At 44.8% G+C, this 24,668-nt stretch overlaps 1 protein-coding gene across 1 annotated transcript in view; it reads left to right on the top strand.

Annotated features, from left to right (window-relative positions):
• The window catches only part of SLC6A11 (solute carrier family 6 member 11), a 127,996-nt gene that overhangs the window by 53,434 nt on the left and 49,894 nt on the right, over positions 1 to 24,668 (top strand). Inside the window, exon 6 of the mRNA XM_044252997.1 lies at positions 6,060 to 6,194. Within this exon, the coding sequence (XP_044108932.1) occupies positions 6,060 to 6,194 (135 nt within the window). The remainder of the gene's footprint in view (positions 1 to 6,059; positions 6,195 to 24,668) is intronic.

Here is a 24,668-nt window from a genome sequence, read left to right as displayed (position 1 = left end):
TTGAAGCCAAATCTCTTACTTCCTTATTTAGAAACCCTCCTCTCTTGCTCTCTCTCCATGTCCCTCTGCATGTTTGTGCTCTCTCTCAAATAAATAAATACATCTTTTTAAAAAAATCAGATTCAATTTTCTGAATCCCATTTTATGGGCCTAGCATTTCATAGGACAGAGCACGCAGTGGTGTTCTGAGGCCTGGCAGCCTCACCTCAGGATCCAGGATCTCCGCCTGCTGATTTGTTTATCCTTCCACCAAATATCTATTGAGCATGTTTTATGTACCTTATACTGTCCTGGGCACTGTGGATACAGCAGGGAAAGTAAAAGACAAAGCTCCCTTACCTCAAGGAGGCTATGATGTAGAAATCTGAAGCTTACAAGGCAGTAGCACAGCTGATGGAGAGCTGCTGGAGGTGCTCAGAGGGTGCCAGAGTGATGGGGACATGCGTGGAGTAGGGAGTTGAGGAGGACGTGGTACTTTAACCCCTCAACAATGGTGGGCAGATGGCATGGCCTCCAGGCTAAGAGGATGGGTTCTGAGGTGAGACTGAGGTACAGTATCTGTCCCCCAATTCATGGTTTCACTTTTTCCCATTTCAGTTCCTCACTGGAAGCAATGATCATCCTTCTGATGTCAGGAGACTGGTAGTAGCCTAACTCTGTGTCCCAGCGTCTGCGCCATTCCTCTCACTTCTCATCACATGTGCATTTTATCATGCCAGCCTCACTCAAGGATGGGTATAGTACAGTGGGATATTTGGAAGAGAGAGACCACATTCATGTAACTTTTATTGTAGTATATTGTTATAATTATTCTAGTTTATTCTCGGTTATTGTTTTTCACTTTACTTTGCCTAATTTATAAGTTAAACTTTGTTATAGGTATGGACATACAGGAAAAAAACATATATAACATTCGTATTACCCGTGGTTTCAGGAATCCCTTAGGGGTCTTGGAACGTATCTTCTGTGGGTAAGGGTAGGGGGCTACAGTGCTTCCTCCACTCCTCTGGGCCTCAGCTGCCTGACATATAAAGCAGGTAGGACAATGATATTGCACCTAGAAGGCAGGGTCCCTGACTTGAAGGAGTCCTAGCCTTGTGGGATTTAAGATATACTCAGGATGAATACCTAGGACTGGGTGTTACAGATAAAAGGGGACATGAAAAGACAAGGAGGACTTAGATAAGATAAGAAAAGATAAGGAGGACTTACCCTCAGGGAGGCTGGCACACTCCCTGAGGGTAAGGAAGCTGGCACAGCAGAGGACAGAGTGGTTGGGGGAAGGATGGAAGCTAATCAAGTCGCACAGCAAGTCGGGGCAGAGTCAAGGTTAAACACAGGTCATCTGACTCAGACCCCAACCCTTTGCACTGTATCCCACAACCTTGAATGTGAGCCTGGGGAGATCAGGAAAACACAAGCTGGACTCAGTTTTGAAACCCAGGCTGCAGCGTGGATAGCATGGGGCTGTCACTGGAGGGAGGAGAAAGATGACACAAGTTCCCAGTGATGGGGCTGAAGAGGGGGCGTCATGTCAAAATATAGCTGGAGATCAAGTTGTCCGGACTTGTTGCCCCTGATTGAATGTGGAAGAATTTGGGGGAAGAGGGGAGGCAGGCTCCAGTTAGAACACCTGGAGCACAGCCTGGGAGACAGTATTCTCAGCCCCTTTCCTCACTGTTGGCTAGTTTGACATCTTTCTTGGCGGACTCAGCCTTTCCAATTCCTGCTTAGCATTGGAAACCCAGCTTCAACTCCACTGTCAGAGCCATAAGGCTGAAACTATCCATAAAGAAGCTTCCAGCCCATATCTCTAGCCTCCTTTTCATGTTTCACATTAGTCCAGTGGGTGTCATGATCCCAGGACTGTCATTCAGGCATGCACATTCAGCAGTTCTTTCTTTGAGCACGAGATCTGGGTCTTACCACTCTGGGGGCAGGGACTAAGGGCCTGCAGGACACTGTGAATGCATCAGTGAAAAAATGGGCTAGAGCAAGAGTAGGAGATCGTGGATTTCTTCCCAGTTGATTATGGAGGCTGCCCAGAATACTGTGGAGGGTCTTGAGGCTTAGCTACATCCAGGCTTAATTTCAGAGAGTATTGTAATCAATTGGTGATGTCTGCCATGAGCACAGGCGGGATGTGGCGGCGTGCATGCCTTTTATGTGCAATTTCTTAATGACAAGGTCTGTATTGTTTGCACAGTCTATGGCTGTTCTCAGGAAAAATCAAAGATATTTTCCAGGTGTCTAGTATAGTTGAGGGTTAAAGGGGCTGTTGGGAGAACTAGGACCAGTGTCAGATACAGGCTGTCCTCAGCATTGCATTTTCGACTTTCATACCATTCTCCACTTGTGTCCATTACATAATGATGCCCCTAAGCCACCTTTTGTTCCCTGACTCAAAGCTCTCAAACCTCAGCTCACAAAGGGATTTTTCTAGCTAACGCTTGCCAGCCCGTGGTTTCATTTTGGCAGCCTAGGTCATTGTCTGCACTGTGGTCTTTGGACAGTTCATCTGAATATTTTCTTTCCCTTATGGTTTTATTTTAAAAACTTGAAAAATGAAGGTATGGATTTCAGTGGAGGGAGTGTAGTTCTCCTCAATGTAATGTAGAAGCAGAGCATGCATTTAGAGCTCTAAACAATGGGGTTACTTCAGAAGAATCATTGGCCATTTAATAAGTCATGCCAGTTTGGACCTTGAGGAACAGTCCACATCCATGTGTATTGCTGAGGGCATGGTCAGGGCTCATTTGGCCAAGTTATAAGTGACCCCTTAATGACACCCTGGTGGCCCAGTATACTCAAAACAGACCAGACTGAGGGATGCCTGGGTGGCTCAGTCAGTTTGCGTCTCCTTCAGCTCAGGTCACAATCTCAGGGTCCTGGGACCAAGTCCCATATCCGGCTCAGTGGGGAGTGTGCTTCTCCCTCTGCCTGCCTCTCTCCCTGCTTGTACTTGCTCTCTCCCTCTCTCTGACAAATAAATAAATAAAATCTTTACAAAAATCCAAACAGATCAGGCAGAGCATAATCAACAGGTTTAGTCACATCAAGGTGGTCCCACACGGTAAGGTTAAAGTCCTATAATTTTTAATTGTTCTTCTGTTACATGGTTAACATTCTTTCCCTTAGATTTTATGAGCATGGGGAGTTAAGACAGAAATATCATTATTCAGAGCCTGGGCATTCTGGATAATTAATCTTCTGCCATACCACAGAGACAAATGTGGAAAGTATGCAATTAAAAGCAATAGATTTTAGCGTACCCCCCTGACTTTTCATAGACACAAGCTGGGTTGGAGGAGTGTGGGGGTTCATTGTGAAGGGAGAGAATCCACAATTTATATGAAACGCTGAGGATCCATGATAGGATATGCCCACCAGGCTAAGGGAAACAGAGAGCACAGCACAGTTTACCTCTACGGGCAGGAACCGTCAACCCTGTTGATTGCTGGCCTCTGATTTTTACTGTTAATATCAGCCATGGGCTCTTGTTCTTATATATCTAACTCACATTCACCTTTTCTGGATTACATGGTATATTACAGCAAGAGATTATTTGAAACAATCACGTGGCATGTGGTCTGGAAGCAGGACACTGAAATGGCTGCAGCCGGGTTGTGAGCAGGCTGAGGCTGGTTCTGGCCTTGTAGGTTAAGGACAATGTCTGGATGAAACAATCCAGCCCTCCAGACAGAAGCAGCACCCAGTGACACCCCCCCCCCCACCAGGTTCTTATTTCTTGTTTTTGAGGACTGGGTTTCCTGCTGTGCCACTCACCAACTCAATGATTTACCTTTGCATGTATGTGAAGTATGGCCTCTTACCTTTTTAGTTTACAGGCTAAATGCAACAGGTTAACTGTTTCTCAACAGTAATGGTTTTTTTGTTATTGTTTCATTGTGTTCCTGTCCCCTTCCTGTCCCTCCACTGCGCATAGTGGAGCATTCTTCAATGAAATATAATAGGGCAGTTAACACAAGGATACTGGTGTTATACTGTATTTAATGTTTCTTTAAAAAAAAAAAAAGATTTTTAGGGGCACCTGGGTGGCTCAGTGGGTAAGCCTCTGCCTTCAGCTAGGGTCATGATCTCAGGGTCTTGGGATCCAGCCCCGCATCGGCCTCTCCCCCGCGTCGGGCTCTCTGCTCAGCAGGGAGCCTGCTTCCCCCTCTCTCTCTGCCTGCTGCTCTGCCTACATGTGATCTCTATCAAATAAATAAATAAAATCATTTTTAAAAAATTTAAAAAGATTTTAAAAACTTATTTATTTGCCAGAGCAAATGAGAAAGCACCGGCAGGGGGAGGAGCGGCAGGCAGAGGGAGAAGGATAAGCAGGCTCCCCGCTGAGCAGGCAGCCAGGACACCAGGACACGGAGCTTGATCCCAGGATCCTGGGAACATGACCTGAGTAGAAGGCAGATGCTTAACCGACTGCACCACCCAGGCGCCCCCTGTATTTAGCGTTTCTATTTCAGTTTTTCTAAGATGTTAATTTATATGAAAATAAAATAAATAATGCAAGGAAAAAATCCAAGAGGAAATGCTGTATAGATGTGGCTATTTCTTTTGTCACGTGTGAAGTGATTGGCATTTAATAGGATTTTATTCTCTTCTTTCCTCTGTCCCCATTTCCCATGTCCTCAACTTCTGCTAATCCTTTATGGGCCAATCCCTGGATCACCTCCTTGGAGAAGCCCTTCCTGACTGCCTCTGTAATTAGTTCCTCTGTGCTCCTCCATCCTTTACTTTCTCCCCTAATCACATAATGCATTACCTATATGTCTGTCTGTTCTCCTAGTGGGGAAGCCTCTTGAAGCAGAAACTTCCATTCAAGACTCATTCTTATTTGTGTATTCCAGAATCTAACTCAGTGCTTGGTACGTAGGAGTGTTCTGGGTGTGTGAGTGAGTGAGTAGGGGAGGAGTGAGTGAATGAATAAACACACAGAGTGAAGGACTGGACTGCCGTAAAAGAAACCCTGGGTTGAGAAACGATTCCACTAGAAGAATTAAGACCATAGGTCGTAGAGCACAGGTCCTTGACTAGGGCACTCTGAGTCTCTGAATCAGTCTGAAAGTTGGACACATATCTGTGTCTGTGCACCTTTGGGGGAAGGGCAGAGAGTCTGTAGCTGTCCTCGGATCCTCAGAAGTGTCCGTGGCTCCCACGTGTTGACAAGTTGCTGATCTAAACAGATGGAACGGGCAGGCCCCACTGAGAGGACATGATCAAGTTACTTCAGAGGAGAACGTGACAAAGGAAAAAGTGAGAACTGGAGGGGACGCAGAGTCCTGCAAGGACCTCAGGTGAAGGTGTGGCCCCAGGACAGGAACTCCCAGAGTGTAGAAGGTGTGGCTGTTTCCTTGTAAACAGTTCTTGTATAAAGAAACCCAGGGGGGATTTTGCTACTTGTACAGAATGTGTGGGCTGAAAGGGCTGCCCAGGTTCCTTGGGTCCTCCAGACACACCCCGCGGAAATGAGCCCTGGCACACACTGGGTCTTTCTCGCCTCCCGTAGTGCCCTCCCTGACTCCTCTCCTGCACTTTTCTATCCTATCCTTGACTGTGAAAACTCGATTTTACTCAAGAGCATTGTTTTTTAAAAATGTGGATCATGGCCCGTTGGTGGATTGTGACTTGCATTTAGAGCATCATGACCAGCTCTTTTTTAAAAATAAGAAATCAGATATGGTAGAAAATATTGAGTGCGTCACACATGGAAGAGTGAGTATTTTGTGAAACATCCTGTTTCGGCTCGATGTGCATGGAATTTTGATATCCTGTGTATTACCTTCTGTGGGGTATGGCCACAAATGACTGAAAAGCACTGATCTCAAGCATCTTTGTCAGCACTCAGTAGATACTCACTGAAGGAACTGGCCCTTGAAGGGTCCAGATGGTGAGAGATAAGATGGGAGAAGAAGCCATGTGGGGTGTTCATGTATCCCTGCACTGGGAAGCCCTTTGCTCCAGGCCGGGATTTAGGAGCCTGCCATGTTGCCCCCACATGACCACCCCTTCTTGATTCTTTCCTCTCCTCCCCTGGGCAGGTTGTGTATGTCACTGCAACATTTCCATATGTCATGCTTCTGATCCTCCTGATCCGAGGGGTCACGTTGCCCGGGGCCTCCGAAGGCATCAAGTTCTACCTGTACCCCGACCTCTCCCGGCTCTCCGACCCACAGGTAAGAGTTGCTTGCTCAATGCCCAGTTGCCCATCACATCTGGGAAGCCTTCTGTGGGCCTCTGCTACTAACCCGGGGGCTCACCAGATGGCTGAACGTGGAATTCTGTAGACCCTTTCTCACAGCAATAATTTTCAATGCATACATTAACATTAACAAAAAACGAATTTGTTACGTGGTAATAAAGTATGTGCTTATTTATCAATATATCAAATAACAAGATTCTGCAATAGGTCCAGTCATTTTCATGAGTTCAAAATAGTGATGATCATAAAAGACCTTTGGAGATATCTGTACTGTGATATGAAAGTATCTGGAATTTCTACTGCTAACAATACTGTAATTTGTTGTCTGCCTTCATAATTGAAGAAGTGCTGAATTTCAGAGGGTAGTGACAATAAAACACACATTTTCCTTCCACCTAAGGTCACAGATCCCTGCAGCCATGCATCTCAGCCAGAGGAACTGGGTCTGTGTTGGTGACTGATTTTTCTAATGGGTGTAGCTCACAGAAAGAAGACAATTGGTGAAGACTGGCTCCCCTGTTAGTTGTCTCCAGGAAGGCATTGGCTTCCTGTTGTATATGTGTATATGTGTATATGTTGTATATGTGTATAGGATAGTGACTGTTTATACCTAAACTTCTCTAAGTGGGTAGTGGGGGTGTGCCTGGGGGTACATTAGACGAGAGATGAAACCAAACATCTTGCAGGCCCAGGAGTATTCAGCCTCATTACTTGTTAGAAGCTCCTGGAAACTTTCGAAAAATCCCAATTCCCAGACCAATTAAATTAAACTTTCTGGGGGTGGGTCCTAGGTATCAGGATCTTCTAAAGGTCACCAGGTAATCCCAGTGTGTATGTCAGATAATGTGCTCAAAGACATTTGATGGATGTGGAGACATCCATTTTTTTTTTAACTGAAGTGTACTTTACATATAATGTTACATTAGTTTTGGGTGTACAACACAGGGATTCACCATTTTTATACATTATGAGGTGATCACCATGATAAATCTAGCTACTGTCTGTCACCCTACAAAGTTGTTAATAATATATAACAACTTTGTTATATAACCTTGTATCCCTGTGACTTATTTATTTTATAACTGGAAGTTGTACCTCTTAATTCCCTTCCCCTATTTTGACTACCCACTCCCCAGCAACCACCACATTGTTCTCTGTATCTAGAAGTCTGGTTCTGTTTTGTTTTGTTCTTTTTTTTTTTTTTAAGATTCCACATATAAGTGAAATGCATTATTTGTCTTTCTCTGACTTACTTCATTTAGTGTAGTACCCCAGGTTCATCCATGTTGTCACAAATGGCAAGATCTCATTCTTTTTTATGGCTGAATAATATCCCATTGTGTCTCTACACCACTTCTTTATCCATTCATCTCTCCATGGACACTTGGACTGCTTCCACAATTTGGCTATTGTAAATAATGCCACGATGAACATAGAGGTACCCATATTTCTACTAAAACAAACATAGATGGATCATGCATTAGAATGTAGAATCTGTATTCATAGAAGATGAGCCTGCAAGAAATTCCAAGTGTGCAGTCTGTGGCTTCCAGCCACCCCCTGTTAGGAGAAATTGGATGGGAAGGTTTATGGAGGGTGAGTTACTGTAGCTCAGCTGTACTCATTACACTGATTAAGTCCATGGTGGAGTGGCAATGTGTACTCATTTCTATCTCAGTTTGCTGTGCTGTGAGGGGCCCCCGAGGCTCAGGGCACCATCGGGCATCCGAGGCAGCATCCTGAATTGCATGCAGAATCCCTAGGAAGAAGGAAATGAGCTCCTGACTGTTGGCCTTGCCAATGCCAACCTATGATGGCAAAGGCTCAGTTGGAGAATCAGTTTTGGAAACCTATTTCCAGAATCACTGGTCTGTGCATTTGTGTTAGATCCACAAATTCTTGACAGATTTCCTGTTCTTTCCTCTACTCATGGGCTTCCTTATCCTGGTCAGGCAAGAGATTCTGAGCATCACCCAGAATTTCCAATCCTCAATGATTATTGAAACACCTTGGAACATGTTAAAAGTGCAATTTCAGGGGTTATGGGATGGAAACTGCACATCTATATTATTAGAAAGCTGTAGAGGAGATTCTGATGGTCAGAAAAGTTTGGGAAAACCCAGCCACCACCTATAACCATAGAGCCCTATCTACACATGTGCACACGTGCACCACAAACTCACACCCACACACAGAACAGAAGTGAAGCCTGATAGTCCACCATTCACACTGCCTGCCCATACCATCCCGGTCTCCTGCCATCTTGGCTCCCAGGCCAGCACTTACCTGCAAGGCTGTTCTGTGGAATGGCCTCTTGGAATTGTGGCCAGCACATTGGGCCAGCAGTCTGGACCTGGTCTTCCTCTGGCTCTGCTGCTGATCCTGAGTGACCTTGGACAACTTCTTCCTCTTTCTGGGCCTCAGTGTTCCCACTAATGACTTGAAAAGATTGAATTCAGTCAGCAGTTTCAAAGTAGATCCAGAGAATCCTGCATTTTCTGTGAACGTGGGTTGACAAACTGACTTATAGGCCAGATTCAGCCCTCTGCCCTTGTTTCATAAATAAAGGTTTATTGGAATGGAGCCATGTTGTTTGTGGCTGCTCAAAGGCATAACCCAGAGGCAATATGGAGTAGATGAGACAGAAACCATATGACACCTTGTGTCGAGGGTGCCAAGACCCCACACACGTTGAGTGATTGACTAGAAGGGCTCAGAGGACTCAGCAGTTACACCCTTGAATGTAGTCTATTTCCATCATCAGATGAAGTCTGGAGGAATCCATGCTTAGGCTTCCCATGGTATTCTGCTGGGAGGAGACACCCTGAACATCTTCCTTCTTGTAGTATCAAAATGCAGCAGCATGTGGGCAGTATTTCTGCCCAGAGGAGATTGCTCAGGACGTGGTTTTTTAATGAAGAAGATTGATTAATTGATTGATAAATATTTTATTAATTTATTTGTCAGAGAGAGAGCATGCACAAGCAGGGGGAGTGGCAGGCAGAGGGAGAAACAGGCTCCTTGTAGAGCAGGAAGCCTGATGTGGTGCTCAATTCCAGGACCCTGGGATCATGACCTGAGCTGAAGGCAGATGCTTAACTGACTGAGCCACCCACACGTCCCAATGAGGAAATTTTATTAAGTGCACAGATACTTTCTGGCCATGTGGTCAATCACACAGATCCCAGAATTCCCGACCTTCAGAAGGAAAGCAGGTGCTCACCGTAAATTGCCTTGCTTGCATAAGCAATCCAGGCAGGCTGGCCCAGCAGAATTCAGTGCCCCAGACATCTGAAATGACTGTGTGACTTAGTACCAGGGGGAACATCTTACCTAAGTTCCCAGACACCAGTCAAGAGCCATTCCTGCCAGCAGGCCCTTTTGGACAACAATGTCACGCTGACTGTGGTAACTCTTTCCTGAACACCTGCAAAACCTAAAATATTTACTATTTAGCCTTTCCTAGAAAAAGTTACTAACCTTGAGCTGCAGTTACTACAGATGCCTATAAGGGGAGAGTTGATGACCTCTGATCTGCACACACCCCCCATTCCATCCATGTTGCTCTCTACCTGTGCTGCTACCAACCTGGTCCAAACACCACAATCTCCCACTTAACAGGAGCCTCCTAACTGGTCTTCCAGAAAGATCTTTTGACCCTTGTTGGCCACTCTCATACAGCAGCAGAGTGACCTTTCCAAAATATAAATATGACAGATACCTCTTCGCTTAAATCCCTTCTGAGGTTTCCTGTGGTCTTTGGAATAAGATCCAAAGGGAAGGACCTCCAAGGGCTTCCTTGAACTGTCTCCTTGCTTCATCCCTCCTCCCTCCCCGCCTTTCTTAGTTCATCCAGATACTGGCCTTCTTTCTGCCTTGGGACCTTTGCACATGCTGTCTCTCTGTTGAGAACACTCCCTCTTTCTTCCCCAGATCCCCCTTCACTACCTTGCCCCATAGCCACTCAGTTTAAACATCACGTTTTCAGGCAAGTCTTTCCCAGCTGCCAACCATTCACCCCCAAGGATTTATACTTGTTTTCCAAAGCATTTACCATATGTACAATGGAATATTTATATATATACATACATATATGTCTGTATTACACGTATGATTCACTTGACACCCATGCATTTGTTTAGCAGATACTTACTAAGTGCCTGCTCTATATCAGAGATTATTATAGGTATCAGGGATATAGTAGTAGACAGCGGACAAAACAATGACATTTATATGCTAGTCAAGGAAGAAGGCAGAAAACAGAAGTAAAAATAAAATATGTAGTCCATTAAATGGTGACAAGACCCATGGAGACCAAGTATGGAGTGTCAAGGGGAGAGCTTGAAAGAGAGCTGAAGTTTCCAGCGTGGTGGCCAGGGAGGACCTCCCAGAGAAGACAGCTTGGAAGCAAGCACTGTAATCTGCCTTGTCCACCACTGTGTCTCCACAGTGTCTACCAGTGCCTGGTACATAAAAGGTGCTCAGTAAATATTTGCTGAATGACTATAAGAGCCAAAACTATTTTGATTTTTGAAGGAAGGTTCTATTGTTTTAGCTAAAATTCTAAAAACCTCCAGCTCACCAGATCTGAGAGTTATGTTTTTGATCCTTCATCACCGATGGCAAGGAAATGTGTATGTTTGTGTGTGTGTGTGTGTGTGTGTGTGTGCACCCCAAAATCAACATGAGAGTTAACTGTGTGGGGCAGAGGTAAGGATAGTGACTGCAAGACTGAAGGTAAACAAAATTCCATGTAGCTGGTGTTTTTTGGAAGCTGGGGGTATGTTGCGGGATGGGCCCAGCATGGCTGAAAAGGGAGGAGGGAGCAGCCCTGAGCCTGCTTTCTGTCTGCTCCAGGGAGCTGAAAGGTTGGTGGTGGGATGTAGGGAACCCCTGACTCTGTGGAGGGGTCTTCAGACTTTCAAGGCTAGCACATCACACAGGTTTATCTCAGTGTGTGGAGGGAAGGCGGCCTATGGGTGGGTCAGTAGAACCACAGATCCAGGTCAGAGAGGCTGAGCTACTTGCCTGTTCACACAGCAGCTCAGTAGTCCAGTTAGGACTTAGAGCCCAGGGTTCCTGGGTTTTGGGCAAGAGAATACTAAATGAAGGAAGGTGATGTCTGAAGAAGAAATCAGCAGATCCACTCGCCCCAGTTCTAAGCATTCTCATTTGTGCATGCCCCAGGCCATGGTTTCCATCAGGAAGGCCCTGGTTTCAATTCCCACTCTCCTCTTACTGGTTGTGGGGCATCTAGCAAGGCTCCTCCCCTCTCCAGTGCCAAGTCCGCCTTCCCTACAATGAGGCTTATAGTTCCTGCCCCATCAGATGACTGGGAAGGTGAAGTACAATGACCCAGTCAGTGGAGGACTGTTTTTTTTTCTTTTTATTATAGTTATTTATTTGTTTTCATGTGCATTAGAAAGAACAAAAAAACAAAAACCTGGGATATCAGTCAACCACATCAAAACCATGACTTTGTAGTTATTATTGCTAGAATGAAGCTATATCTATGTACACTTACACACACATGCATATACATACTTGTATGTGATAAGGAGCCAGGTTCACTGAAAAGCAGCTATTCCATAAATACTAGAATGGGCATGGACTTGGCAAAACCAGTACCAGGGGAAGACGGTGGGCTGCAATTTGGGGCAGAGCCAGGGCTGGAGAATCATCTTGCAGTAGTGTTAGGACTTCAGGTAGCCGTGTGGTCCTGCTCAAAACAATGGAGGCATGACTCAAAATTAGAGAAAGTAGGTCAGGAGAGCTGTCGGCTGGAAATCCTTAATCAGGAGATCAGAAAAAGGCTCAGTCTCTTGGTAGTTATCTCCTTTTATCAGGTAGTATCTCCTTTGTTTTTTGTTTTTTGTTTTTTTGAGTAATGATCCTGACTTAGTTTCCCTTTGCCCTTCAAACTGCACCAGAAAGAAAAGTTCCCAGGGAGGTCTAGTGGTTTGGGTTGTCGAGGGGTGGGAACAGCCTTGTTTCTTGGGGTTGATCTAGAAGTTGCAGTGTTCAGGCTTCCTGCAGCTACCAGGGACAAAAGGGTTGATGGTGGAGCTACAAAACGGCCTCTTGTGGGTAAATAAATAGGAAGGAGAGGGGCTGGAGGAGGTGAGCCCCAGGAACTGGGGTTGGTCAGAGGGGCCGCTGCCAGAGACGGTCAGGTCTCCGGCCTCAGAGCCCCATCTGTTCCCTGCACTGCTCTAGCCATTCCCAGAAGTGTGTGTGTTGGCGGGGGGTGGGGGATGGGGTTGTTGCTCTTAGGTGGACTGAGGACCAGCAGAGGTAAAATGAGCACTTCCTGGGAGTCTCCTCTAGGCTGCAACTCCAAGAGGACAGGGATCACGACCAGGATCCTGTGTACCACTCACCTATTGCCAGAGCCCAGCAAAGCTGTTACTTAGTGCATCTCACAGATATTTGCTACATGTCTACTATGTCACATATTCAGTACATAGAGTGAATAAGACTCTCTCCCCTTGTCCCCAAAGAGCCCACAGTCTGGTGGAAGAGGAAAGAGCCTCACTAGTACTTGACTGGGTTGGTTTCCACCCATATAAGTAGGAAGACAGCTGGAGGCGATCAGAGCTTCTTATCCTTCCTTTGATCTGTTGAGAAGAACGTGCACCTTGTTCTTGGTGATGGTCCTCATGGCAAAGCATGTGAATAAGTCATGTCTTTTACATACCGAAGAAGATCTAAAGTAGCTGCATCCATGCCATCCCTTTCCCTCTTTTGCTTCTCAGGAGAGTCTGTGGGCAGAGGCTTCATGGGAGGGCTGACCACTGGTGCTCCAGGCACTGGATGGAACCCCCACTTGCCTTCTCTGTCCTGCTGCTGGAAGGGCCAGCCCTGTCCCAGCGATCCAGTAAAAGCTGTGAAGCCTGCCTGTTATCATCAGAGCTTTACTTCTCTGGAAGTAAACTCCTCAACTTCTCTACAGTTGGGGTTTTTTGAAGTCTTGGTGCCTGTGCACGTTAGCCAGGTAGGACAGGTAATAACCCACAGAAGGAAAATAACATTTGGGGTATCTCTGCCCCATAGGACACTATTGCTCCCTGCAACCCACATCCCAGCCAGAGTGACAAGGATGTGGGACCTTTCTGTGACACAGGATCTGCATGAATTCCAGCCCTGGCCTCCAGCTCCCTATCTCTGCTGCTTACAAGGGGTTCAGACATGCCTGTTTGCAAAGTCATTTACATTTCTAAAGGAACACAGGGCTCCTGACAGGTGCAGCACTCTGGACCTCAGCTCCCTGGGGCGTTAGACAAGGGAAAAATCCTTTCAAGGGGTGCCCCTGGCCCCTCTGGGCTTGCGTGGCATTCTGCAGGAAGACTGATGAAGTGTTGATCTGGATAGGCAAATGCATTCAGAGGGTCCCTCCTTCTGTCTCCCCAGCCATTGAGGCAAGAGAATTCCAGAAAGCAGGTAAAGAGAGCTCAGCTGTGGGGAGCCGGGGAGCCAAGAACACCTTCCTCACGGAGTAACTATAAGGTCTAGAGAGAGAGTCGTGGAAGTTGTTTTAAGGTGTAAAGGTAGTCTCCGTGGGAGATTCCTGAGAGCCACCCTCTCTAAAATCACACTTTCCTTCACCCACCCCGCACTTCCTGTTCACCACCCTGCCTTTGGTTTTTGCCATGACACCTGCCAACATCTAAGGCATCCTTCATTTTGTGTCATCACCCTCTCCTCACTAGAATGTTAGCTCCAGGAGGGCAGAGGACGAATCTGTTACATTCACTATTAGATCTCCCACCCCCGGAAACCGTGCCTGCCAACATTAAGAGCTCAGTCAGTATTTTTTGGAAAGAAGGAAAGAATGGAAGGAAGGAAGGAAGGAACTGAAGGTAGGCAGGAAAGGAAGAAGGAAGGACGGAGAGTTTCAGGAGAAGCCTCTATGACTCCGCATTGCAGTGACCTAGCATGTCCTGCAGTCGGTCATCAGCTCTCCAGAGACAGGATTTGTAGTGCAGTGGAATCTAGTTTCCAGGAAAGGAAATTGAGTCACTCTGTTGCCATTGACCAGCTTGGTGTCTGTCCTTCAGCTGTTTTCCCTTTACCTTTCAGGACTCAGGGTTCTCACCTGTCCATTGGGGTAAGAATACCCACCACAGGGCCTCCTGGGTGGCTCAGTGGGTTAAAGCCTCTGCCTTCGGCTCAAGTCATGATCTCAGGGTCCTGGGATCGAGACACGCATCAGGCTCTCTGCTCCGCAGGGAGCCTGCTTCTTCCTCTCTCTCTGCCTGCCTCTCTGCCTAGTTGTGATTTCTCTCTGTCAAATAAATAAAATACTGAAGAAAAAAAAAAAAAAGAATACCCACCACACAGTGAAGTAAGTGTGCACATGGTTACAAGAGCACTTCTGGTTCTCGTTTTCGGTGCCCAGCCCAGGGTCTGGCATATAGTAGGTCTCTGGGGACACTGGTGGTGTTCTTCATTTGCCTCTATGTCACTGGCTCTGGGCAGGATGAGTCGGAGCCCTACAGCCCAAGGGGGGAGGCTTTGAACTCGGAACCGAGTGCCTTTATTGTGAATCCAGTAAATTAAGTTTCTCGTCAAGAACTTGAAGCAACCCAGCAGCTTGCCTTCTTTGTCCTCCGTCAATTTGCATTCTGTGGTCTCTTATAACTTTCTAAACATCTATTTGTCTTCACTGTCAGCCCTGTGTTCTCTCTGAAGTGTAGAGTGCTTCCACTCCATTTTTTTTCCCCTCAAATTTTTATTTTCTGTCTTTTCAGTCTTTGGGGGAATGGAGGGGCTTTTGCAGGAAATCACATTTTCCTTGTCCCAGATTCCTGCCACTCTCACTCTTCATTGTGTTTCAAGTGTGTGTTTTCAGGGCAAGAACAGAAAGGCCTGTCACAGATCCAAATCGTGGGGTCCGCTTTCCCAGGGTATCCTCACATTCTCCAAGTCAGTCTCTTCTATGCAGGGAAGTGGAGTCTGTGGCTAAGGTGCCCAAGTTCTGAAGGTGGGGTAGAAGGATGTCCAAACAGTGAGAGCATCTCAGAACACTAGAAATCTACTCCACCTACCCACCACACAAGAACAAATCAGGGAAAATAAGACCTTCGTTTAAAATCTTACCTGATATACCTAATGGATGTGCCCATGGAATTGCTGCCACCTGGTGGCAGTGTACTCTGGTTCCAAATGGATCCAAGGAAAAATGGGTTCTTGGCTGTTGAACTTTGAAACCAAAATGTAAATAATGACATTGACTTACAGATGTTGGAAACATTTTTGAAAATATTGCAGACCTCACTGAACATGAGGGCTAGTCCATGAGACTGAAAATCAATCAAGGTTTCCTTTTAGTATATTTGATTCTGGGTTAGAGTCCCTGTTCTACTAGCATTTATTATTGTCTCCTCAGTACCAGGTACTGGGGATACAGAATCAGATGACACGATTCTTGTCTTCAAAACGATGACAGTTTCTTGGGAGGCACACATAATTAATTAAGTCAGCGATAAAAGTGTGAAGGGAGTTACTGGGGTTGGAATTCATCTGACATGGGTGTTCTCCTTCCAGTCACCAGGTGAACTCAAGAATTAGAGACGCATTACTGATCTAACTCACACACTGAGAAGTAGTGAACATTTCCTCTTTTCTTGACTGCTTGAAATTCCTTAAGAGTTGCTACTCTGTGGAATCAGAATTCTGATATACTCCAAGGAGATTCTGTGTATCACTGGGGCTCCTCATTAAATCCTTTCAGTCACAGGTTTACTCAAAGGGAGGTTTTATGAATTTTAGTTCTGAACTGTTTCAGCAGCCCCTTATTAATCTAAGTCTCAGTGGTTGAAGAACTGCTTCACTGCACAACTGGTACACGTGAGAGTAGTAATTTTAGTTATTGTTTCTTTAAGGCTGGTTCTCTGACAGATGCTGTGCTTCACAAACTCACCATTTAATCAATCCTATTCACTGAATCAACAAATTCTTACTGAAAATTACTGTTTTCTAGACTCAGGCACTAAGTCCTATATATAATAAGTACCTTAAATTCTTAGGATCTGTAAGAGAGGACCTGAGGTTCTATTACCCTAAGAAAGGTTCTCTCTTACAGGTCATGAGAGTTTTAAAAATCTTTTTCCTAAAGGTTTTTCAGATGAGGGGACTGAGGGTCCAAGAGGTTAAATCACTTGTCTTCTGCTGGCAGAGGTAGCACTTGAACCTAGGTGACTCTGACTTGGTCATGTAAAGGATACACTCCTAAAACTCTTTGTCTTATCTGATTTTTCTGGCCTTGCTCTTACTCTGCAGCCCTGGGCTGACCATCTTGGCTCTGGCATCTTCGAGCATCTCAGACCTACAGGACTACTTTACAAGAATCCTAGAATCTAGCATCAGGTGGGTTTAGTCCCCACCCAGTGCAGGAATCCAGTCCATAGTAACCAGATCAGTTTCTGATTGGCCTCCCCTACAAGGAAACCTTTCACCTCCACTTTGGAACAACTGTCCAGCTCACCTGGTTCCCAGTGTTGAGACAGTCACTTATTCTTGCATTTGCTTGTTTTCTCTTGATTCATCTGCCCCAATTTGTGCACCAGGGTTGAACATACTAATTTAAGTGCATCTCAGACAACTAAGACACAAACCAGCCTCCTCTGGGCTAATAGAATAGCCTCCAAGTGGACTTCCTGCCCCTTACCAGTATTCCCTTCTTCACCCTGCAGACTGAGGGAGCATTGAAAAAGGAATTCTGGCTTATGTAACTTCCTGGCATTCTTCTTTTTTTTTTTTTTTTTTAATTTTTTTTTTTTTAAAGATTTTATTTATTCATTTGACAGAGAGAGGGATCACAAGTAGGCAGAGAGGCAGGCAGAGAGGAGGAAGCAGGCTCCCTGCCGAGCAGAGAGCCCGATGCGGGACTCGATCCCAGGACCCTGAGATCACGACCTGAGCCGAAGGCAGCGGCCCAACCCACTGAGCCACCCAGGCACCCCTCCTGGCATTATTCTTTAAGGTGTTGCACTTTAATTCCTTGAGTGTGTTTACAATAGCTACTCTAAAGTCTTTGTTAAATCTCACATCCCTTTTTCTTAGTGAATCAATCATATCTTCCTGTTTTTGTGCATGCCTGGTAGTTTTTGATTGAATACTGTGGATTGTAGTTGAATATTGTGGATACTATATTATAGATGCTCTGGATTCTGTTGTCTTCCTCTGAAGAGTGTTGGGTTTTATTTGAATAGGTATTTCAATTACTGATTGACACCTTAAACTTCTGTAGACTCAACTTTGTGTTTTCTTAGTACAGATATGTGGAAATCCCAAGCTGTTTCTTAAGACCCTCTAACTTAGTGGGACTTTGGTTCTAAACTCTTTGTGCTCTGTACAGTTTGTCAGGGCTCTGCTTCAGGCCTTTTTAGGATGGGTCTAAAGTAGTTATCAGTAATTCTTACTCTAGAGCACTGGTTCTCAACCAGGGAAAGTTTGCTTCCCAGGAGACATTTGGCAATATTTGAAACAGTGTTAATTGTCACTGCTATGTGTGCTACTGGCATCTGGTGAAAAGAGGCCAGGGATGCTGCTAAACATCATCCACTACACAGGACAGTCCCTGCAACAAAAAATTATGGGGCTCAAAATATCCATAATGCCATGGTGGAGAAACCTTGCTGGAGGCATTGTCCTTGCTCCTCAGTGGAGGTTGTTCTGAGTCTCAGCCAGATGCCAAGGCTGAATACTTGGTGCTGGCCAGATCTGTCCACTTTTATAGGCAGGATCTCCAGTCTCCCAGCCCTGTTCTTCCTCCCCACTCCACTCCCTGTCCAGACTCTAGTGTCTATGTTCCACTCACAACCTGTAGTAGCACCATTTGGCCTTGGATGGGCTCACCCTGGACCTTTATAGCTCAGCTGTCAACCACAGCCTCACAGGGGACCTTCACATGGACTTCTGGGGCCCTGCTTTATACAGGTCCCCCTTTGTGGTGCCCAACACTATAGATTATAACTGTGCCAGCTGTCCCACACTCTGGCCCTGCCTCCTTGGCCCGGTGAGACTATGTGTTCTACTTGGACTCTAGCCCTCTGTGCTGTGGTGAAGAAATTGTTCCCAGGTAGAATGCTGGGCAAAACCCCTGTGGAATTTCCCATCTCTTAGGAATACCAGCCCTGACTAGCATGTTATCCAATGCCTGAAACAGTTGCCGCTGCTATTTTGTCTGCTTTGATGGTTGCTAATGGAGGAGGACTAGTCTAATACCAGTCACTCAATCATGACTGGAAGCAGAGGTCTGACTTTTCTGCTTACAGTCCCCCCAGCAGCTTCCCCTTGCACAGGGATTAACATCCAAACTGTTCACCATGGCACCTTTGTGGCCTTGTTCCATCTCCCACATGGCCCTGGGCATTCTAGGCTCTTTCCTACCACAGACCCTGCCTGTGTGGATTAGTGTTCTCTCAGATCTTCCCATGGCCTGCTCTTTCTTGCCCTGCAAATATCAGCTCCAAAGTCAGGTCACCTCTGGCCGCCTGAGCTCAGACATCCCCTACTAAACCCCATGACTTTCACCAAACCACTGTTTTCTTTTATTCATGGGGCTAATGGCTCTCTGAAGCAGTCTCATGTGTTGGTTGATGTGTTCACTGTTGGCCTCCCCCGTTAGTATGTAGCTCCATGTAACCAAAGAACTTCATGCACCATGGATTCCCCCACCACTGTCGCACACAGCCTGGTGCATTTGAGTCCCCCAGTCAATACTGGACTGGTGGGTGGGTGGGACGCCCTACGGTGGTTCAGATAAAGGACCATACATGGACAGGATTATTATTATTTCATAATAATAATATAATATAATATAATATAATATAATATAATATATTTTATTATATTAATATTATTATTATATTATATTATATTATATATATTATATATTATATATTAATATTATCATTTATATAATATATATTTATATAAATAAATTATTATATAACTGTAATATATTTAATATATTATATATTATTATATTAATATTATTATTATTGTAATTATTCCCAATTACACATCCTTTAGAGACTTTGTGAAACATATAGCCTTTGATTGGATCCCTGAAGGATGGGGAAGAGAAGGCTGTTTAGAGATCAACAAAGACCAGACATAGGAAAGTCTGCATATGCAAAGTGAATGATGGTCAGTAACTCAGTGTGGCTATAGGACAGGTTTTGTTGCAGGAAATTATAAGAAATAAGATTGAGACAATAGACTGAGGCCCCATCACTGAGACCTTGGGTGCCAAGCCCAAAGAGCTTAGGACTTCATTCACTGGCCAGGAGGGAGCTGTTGAAAGTTTCTGGGCCTGAGGTTGGTTGGCATGTATAGAGCTGTAACTTCAAAAGACTGCTTAGACAGGAGAGGCTCAGTAGAACTTGGCAGCAGAGTATGAGAGTCAGAGCTGCGTTTGAATGCCTGCCTCTCACCCACCTCACTATGTGACCTTGAGCAGGTACTCACCCTCTCTGAGCCTCAGTTTCCTCTCTTGTAAGCATCAACATCCAGTCTTTTACTCATCTGCTTCCCTTGTAGACATAGTAAGATTAAATGAATCAGCAACATGTAAACTTCTCTGGGGCAGAAAAAGAGAAAGCAAATAGGATGAGTTTGGAGGTGAGGAAAGAAGTGGACACATGTGTCAAATGACCTTGATTTTGGAGTGGGTGGGTAGAGTAAAGCAAGGAGGAAGCCCATCTGCCAAGGACAGTGGGGACTTTGTAACATCATAGGGAACACAAAAAGTGGCCCTTCAGTTGTGACCTCATGGGTTTTTGCGCAGATGTGGTGGAAGTTAGTGCCATTGTTTGAATTCATCTGGCTACTTCCAGAAGCCCAACAGGTGCTGCAGAGGAAAGAAACATGGGCTCATTTCAAAGAGATGTCAGCAAACCCTGAAGAGGCACCTGCTCTCTGCTAGGTCTGACCATGTACTGGGATTACAAGGGGTGAGTTGGGCAGTGCTGTTGCTTTTGAGGATTTTGCATTCTCATAGGGAGAGAGAGATGTCACCAGGAGTGGCTGCAGTGGGGGCCAGAGGGGACCATGGACGGTCTTGACCCCAGCTGTACCAGCACAGAAGAGGAGTGACCATGAGCCTTTCTCCTTGGATTCTTAGGCTGTTTTTTGTTTTTGTTTTATTTAGGATTCCAGCCTTATGTTTTTTCATCCAGCAAGTATTATTGAGCACCTACTGCATACTGGGCATTGTGTTAGCTAGGGCTTTACTTTTAAAATGAATCAGCAGAGGGGTGCCTGGGTGGCTCAGTGGGTTAAGCCTCTGCCTTTAGCTCAGGTCATTATCTCAGGGTCCTGGGATCGAGCCCTGCATAAGACTCTCTGCTCAGCGGAGAGCCTGCTTCCCCCTCTCTCTCTGCCTGCCTCTCTGCCTACTTGTGATCTCTGTCAAATAAATAAATAAATAAAATCTTAAAAAAAAAAAAAAGAATCAGCAGAAATGTGCCAAGTATCTATTCTTGCTGGACATTTGCTGGGCTCTATGAAATGGAGTGGGGTATGAGTAGTGTTTTCTAGGACAGGGGTTTTTGTGTGTTTTTTTTTTTTTAAGATTTTTTTATTTATTTATTTGACAGAGAGAGATACAAGTAGGCAGAGAGGCAGGCAGAGAGAGAGGAGGAAGCAGGCTCCCTGCTGAGCAGAGAGCCCGATGTGGGACTCGATCCCAGGACCCTGAGATCATGACCTGAGCTGAAGGCAGCGGTTAACCCACTGAGCCACCCAGGCGCCCCAGGACAGGGGTTTTTAATTGGGAAGGGTTTTGGCCCCCCTCCCCACAGTTGGACATAAAATTTTGTGCACTGAGCATGTTCTTTTTTTTAATTAATAAACTTTCTAAAAGTAGTTTTAGCTTTACAAAAAGATACAACAAAGAATTCCCATATACCTCTTCACCAGTGATCCGGTTTTCCTTATTATTTTCATTTTATATTAGTGTGGTGCATTTGCTACAGTTGATGAGACAATCTTGAGACATTGTTATTAACCACAGTTTACATTCAGGTTCATTCTTTGTGTTGTTCACTCTGTGGGTTTTGAGAAGTGTGTAATGTATCTACCACTATAGTGTCATACAGAAGAGCTCCACAGCCCTAAACATCCCCTGTGCTCCACCCACTCTTTCTTTCCTTCCTGAACCTCTGACAACTGATCTTTTTCTGTCTCCATAGATGTGCCTTTTCCAGAATGTCATACAGCATGTAGCCTTTTCAGATTGACTTGTTTCACCTAGTAATAAGCATTTTAGGTTTAGGCATATCATTTTGTGGCTCAACAGCTCATTTCTTTTTATCAGTGAATAATATCCATTGGCAAGATGTATCATATTTGTTTATTCTTTCATTTATTGATGGATGTCCTGGGTACTTCCAAGCTGGGTAATTATGAATAAAGCTGCTAGAAACATTTGTGTGCAGATATCTCCTTAAGCATGTTTTCCTTTAAAGGAGTCCAGCCACTCTCAACAATCGAGATCCCTGTTCTTGAGCTTTTGACCAGAGCTCTTCCATAGTATGGGGGTTACCATGGCTCATCCACTTACTTACTATAACAACCCTGGGCAAATTACTTAAGTCTCTGTGCCTTGACTGTGTGCTTTTAAAATCTGTAACAAAGGTTGTTGTGAGGATTAAATGAGATAGTCCTCATTCCTGATGTGTGTCACATCAAGTCCAGTGCATAGTAAATGCTCAGTAAGTGTTGACTGTTATTTTCTCTAAGAGATGAATGTACCTTTGATTTTATTTTCTTGACCAACACTTAAAGTTTTTTCCTACATCTGTTCTTCATAAACTTATTTAACCTTCTCCTGTTGTCATAGAGTTTGCTTTTAAAACCCTGTGGAAAACAGGTATGGCAAAAAGAGAAGATACACATATTAGTGGAAGCTGCTATTATGCTAGGTGTGGTGGCTGAGTTAACTGACATTTTAAGACAATGGCTCTAAAACCATACTACTCAAAATGTAGTCCCCAGACCACCAGCAGCATCAGTGTTATTTGACAGCTTGTTGAAAATGCAGACTTTCAGGCTCCATCCCAAACCTATTCATAAGAGTCTGCATTTTAGCAACATCTCTCTCTGGTTTGTATACATATGAACGTTTGAGGGGCAGTGGTCCAAGAAAGTATGCAGGGCAGGCTGAGAGCTGTCAGACAAGCAGTGAGGGCTGTGGAAGGAATGGGGCTGGGGCTGAGTGTTGGTGCTACCCACCTGCTCTGTCTCACACTCCAGAGCAGAGGGTAGGAAAGACCACTCCAGGGATTCCAGCAAAGGTGGGGAGCTACCTCTCAGGAATCATTTGGGAATAGAATGAACCTCTTCAGGGATTGCCCACCCTTTAGAATTATGTTGTCCGTTACAGTAGCTGTAAGTCATATTTCACTGTTTAAAGTAATTTAAATTAAATAAAAATTAAAGTTCAGCTTCCTCAGTTTGGTTAGACAAATTTCAGATGCTCAATAACCAAAGGTGGCTAGGAGCTACCATGTTGTATAGAGCAGATATAGAACATTTCTATCATTGCAGAAAATTCTATTGGACAGTAGTGCTCTAGATGAAAAATGGCCTAGGTAACAGGGACTTGTGGAGGTGACAGTCTGGAAACTGAAACTCAAACTGCTCCAGGCACTTGGAAGTGGAGTGGTGACTCCTGGCTCTTTGAAAGAATTCTGTCAGCATTGTGAGTTCCTTCCTGTTCCTATACCCCATAAGGGCCAGGTTATTTCCAGAAGAGTTCAGAGAATGCCCATTGAAGAATCAGGACTGGAATTGTGGCCACTGTTGTCTTGGGCAGAAAGCACAGCAACTGGAAGGCCATCCTGTGATGTCCTGAGAAGGTGGTGATAGCTGCTCATTCAGAGGTTCTAGCTGAGAAGAAAGGTCTTCCCCAGAACACTGTGAAAAGATAGATGATGCCGAGTTCATCAGAGTGGCTGTTGGCCAGTCTCATCCTTTTTTCTGAAGAAGAAAATGCCTAAGATACAAAATTCCCTTCAAATTCCACATCCCTCTCCATTCTTGTTATGGTTATTTACTACTTTTTAAAATTCTGCCTTGTTACTTTCTGGAGTTGATACTTGGATTTTACAATGTTTACCCATTTCTTTGCTTCCTGTTATTTTCACTCCTTTCTACTGGATTACATTTCCTTCGTCCTGAAGTACATCCTTTAATAGTTCTTTGAGCAAGCCCCATAGGAACTAGCACTCATAGTCTGTTCATGTCTGAACAGGTATTTATTTTACTGTCACTCTTGACTGGTAGTTTAGCTGGGTATGGAATTCTAGGCTGGCAATGCTAAGGTTGTAGTTTAAGCTTAGGTGCCCACTTTACAGGAGCCAAGTTTGATCATACCCAAAGCTGGAAGTTCCGTGTTGAAAGTCCTGGTCTAAAGGGTAGGATTTTCTAACAACTCATTCATCATAGAACAGTCCTTTTCCAGCTCCTTGCCTTTGCAGTAAGCCCATTCAACTTTAAGTCATACTCAAAGGTTGTAATCTTAATTCTAGCCTTGAAAAGGAGTTTAAGGGCGCCTGGGTGGCTCAGTGGGTTAAGCCGCTGCCTTCGGCTCAGGTCATGATCTCAGGGTCCTGGGATCGAGTCCCGCATCGGGCTCTCTGCTCAGCAGGGAGCCTGCTTCCTCCTCTCTCTCTGCCTGCCTCTCTGCCTACTTGTGATCTCTGTCTGTCAAATAAATAAATAAAATCTTTAAAAAGAAAAGAAAAGGAGTTTAAGCATCAGTCTTCTCTCTCTGGTTGGATATCCCCATGGGTTGCTGGGTCTATTTCTACTCCTCCTCTTTCAGCTTTTACTTCTCTCATTCTGGTATCTGGGAGAATTTTCTATCTTTTCAAAGTAGGCTGTAATTTTAAATGGCTATGTTATTTTATGTGTTTTTAGTATCTCCCACAAAATTATGTTTAACTCTCAGTATTTTCTTCTCTTTACCTGCTAGTCTTGGATATGACATACTGAGTGTTCAGGTAGCACATTAAGGGAATTGGCCCTTAGTCATTTGTGCTTAATTTAGCAGCTCAGTCTTATTTGTAAAGTGATATGTTTGTGGTGATTTCATATTTCATACTACCCATTGAATATATTTTCTGACAGTAAATTTGCTTCCAGCACATAGAGTAAGATCATATTCATCAGGATAAAAAGCCCCATGGAGCCCATTTATTTGCTATTTTAACAAGTTTGAAAGTCAATATCTAGGCTTATTTTCTTCTTTTGTGGATGAGTAGCTGAGTGCCCGAGAGAGGACATGACTTGCCCAAGTCCTCAGTTACTGGAGAACTGGACTGGAATGCAGAACCTACGTTGAAACACCTGTCATATTTCTATCCCTTTGAGCTTTTTTTCCCATCTGTGAAGTTAAGAGGTTAGACTAGACATACACTGAGCTCCTGACTGCCTA

The sequence above is a fragment of the Neovison vison genome, chromosome 6, assembly GCF_020171115.1.
Source record: "Neovison vison isolate M4711 chromosome 6, ASM_NN_V1, whole genome shotgun sequence".
NCBI classification, from domain to species: Eukaryota; Metazoa; Chordata; class Mammalia; order Carnivora; family Mustelidae; genus Neogale; species Neogale vison.
This window is presented reverse-complemented; position numbering and strand designations above follow the sequence as displayed.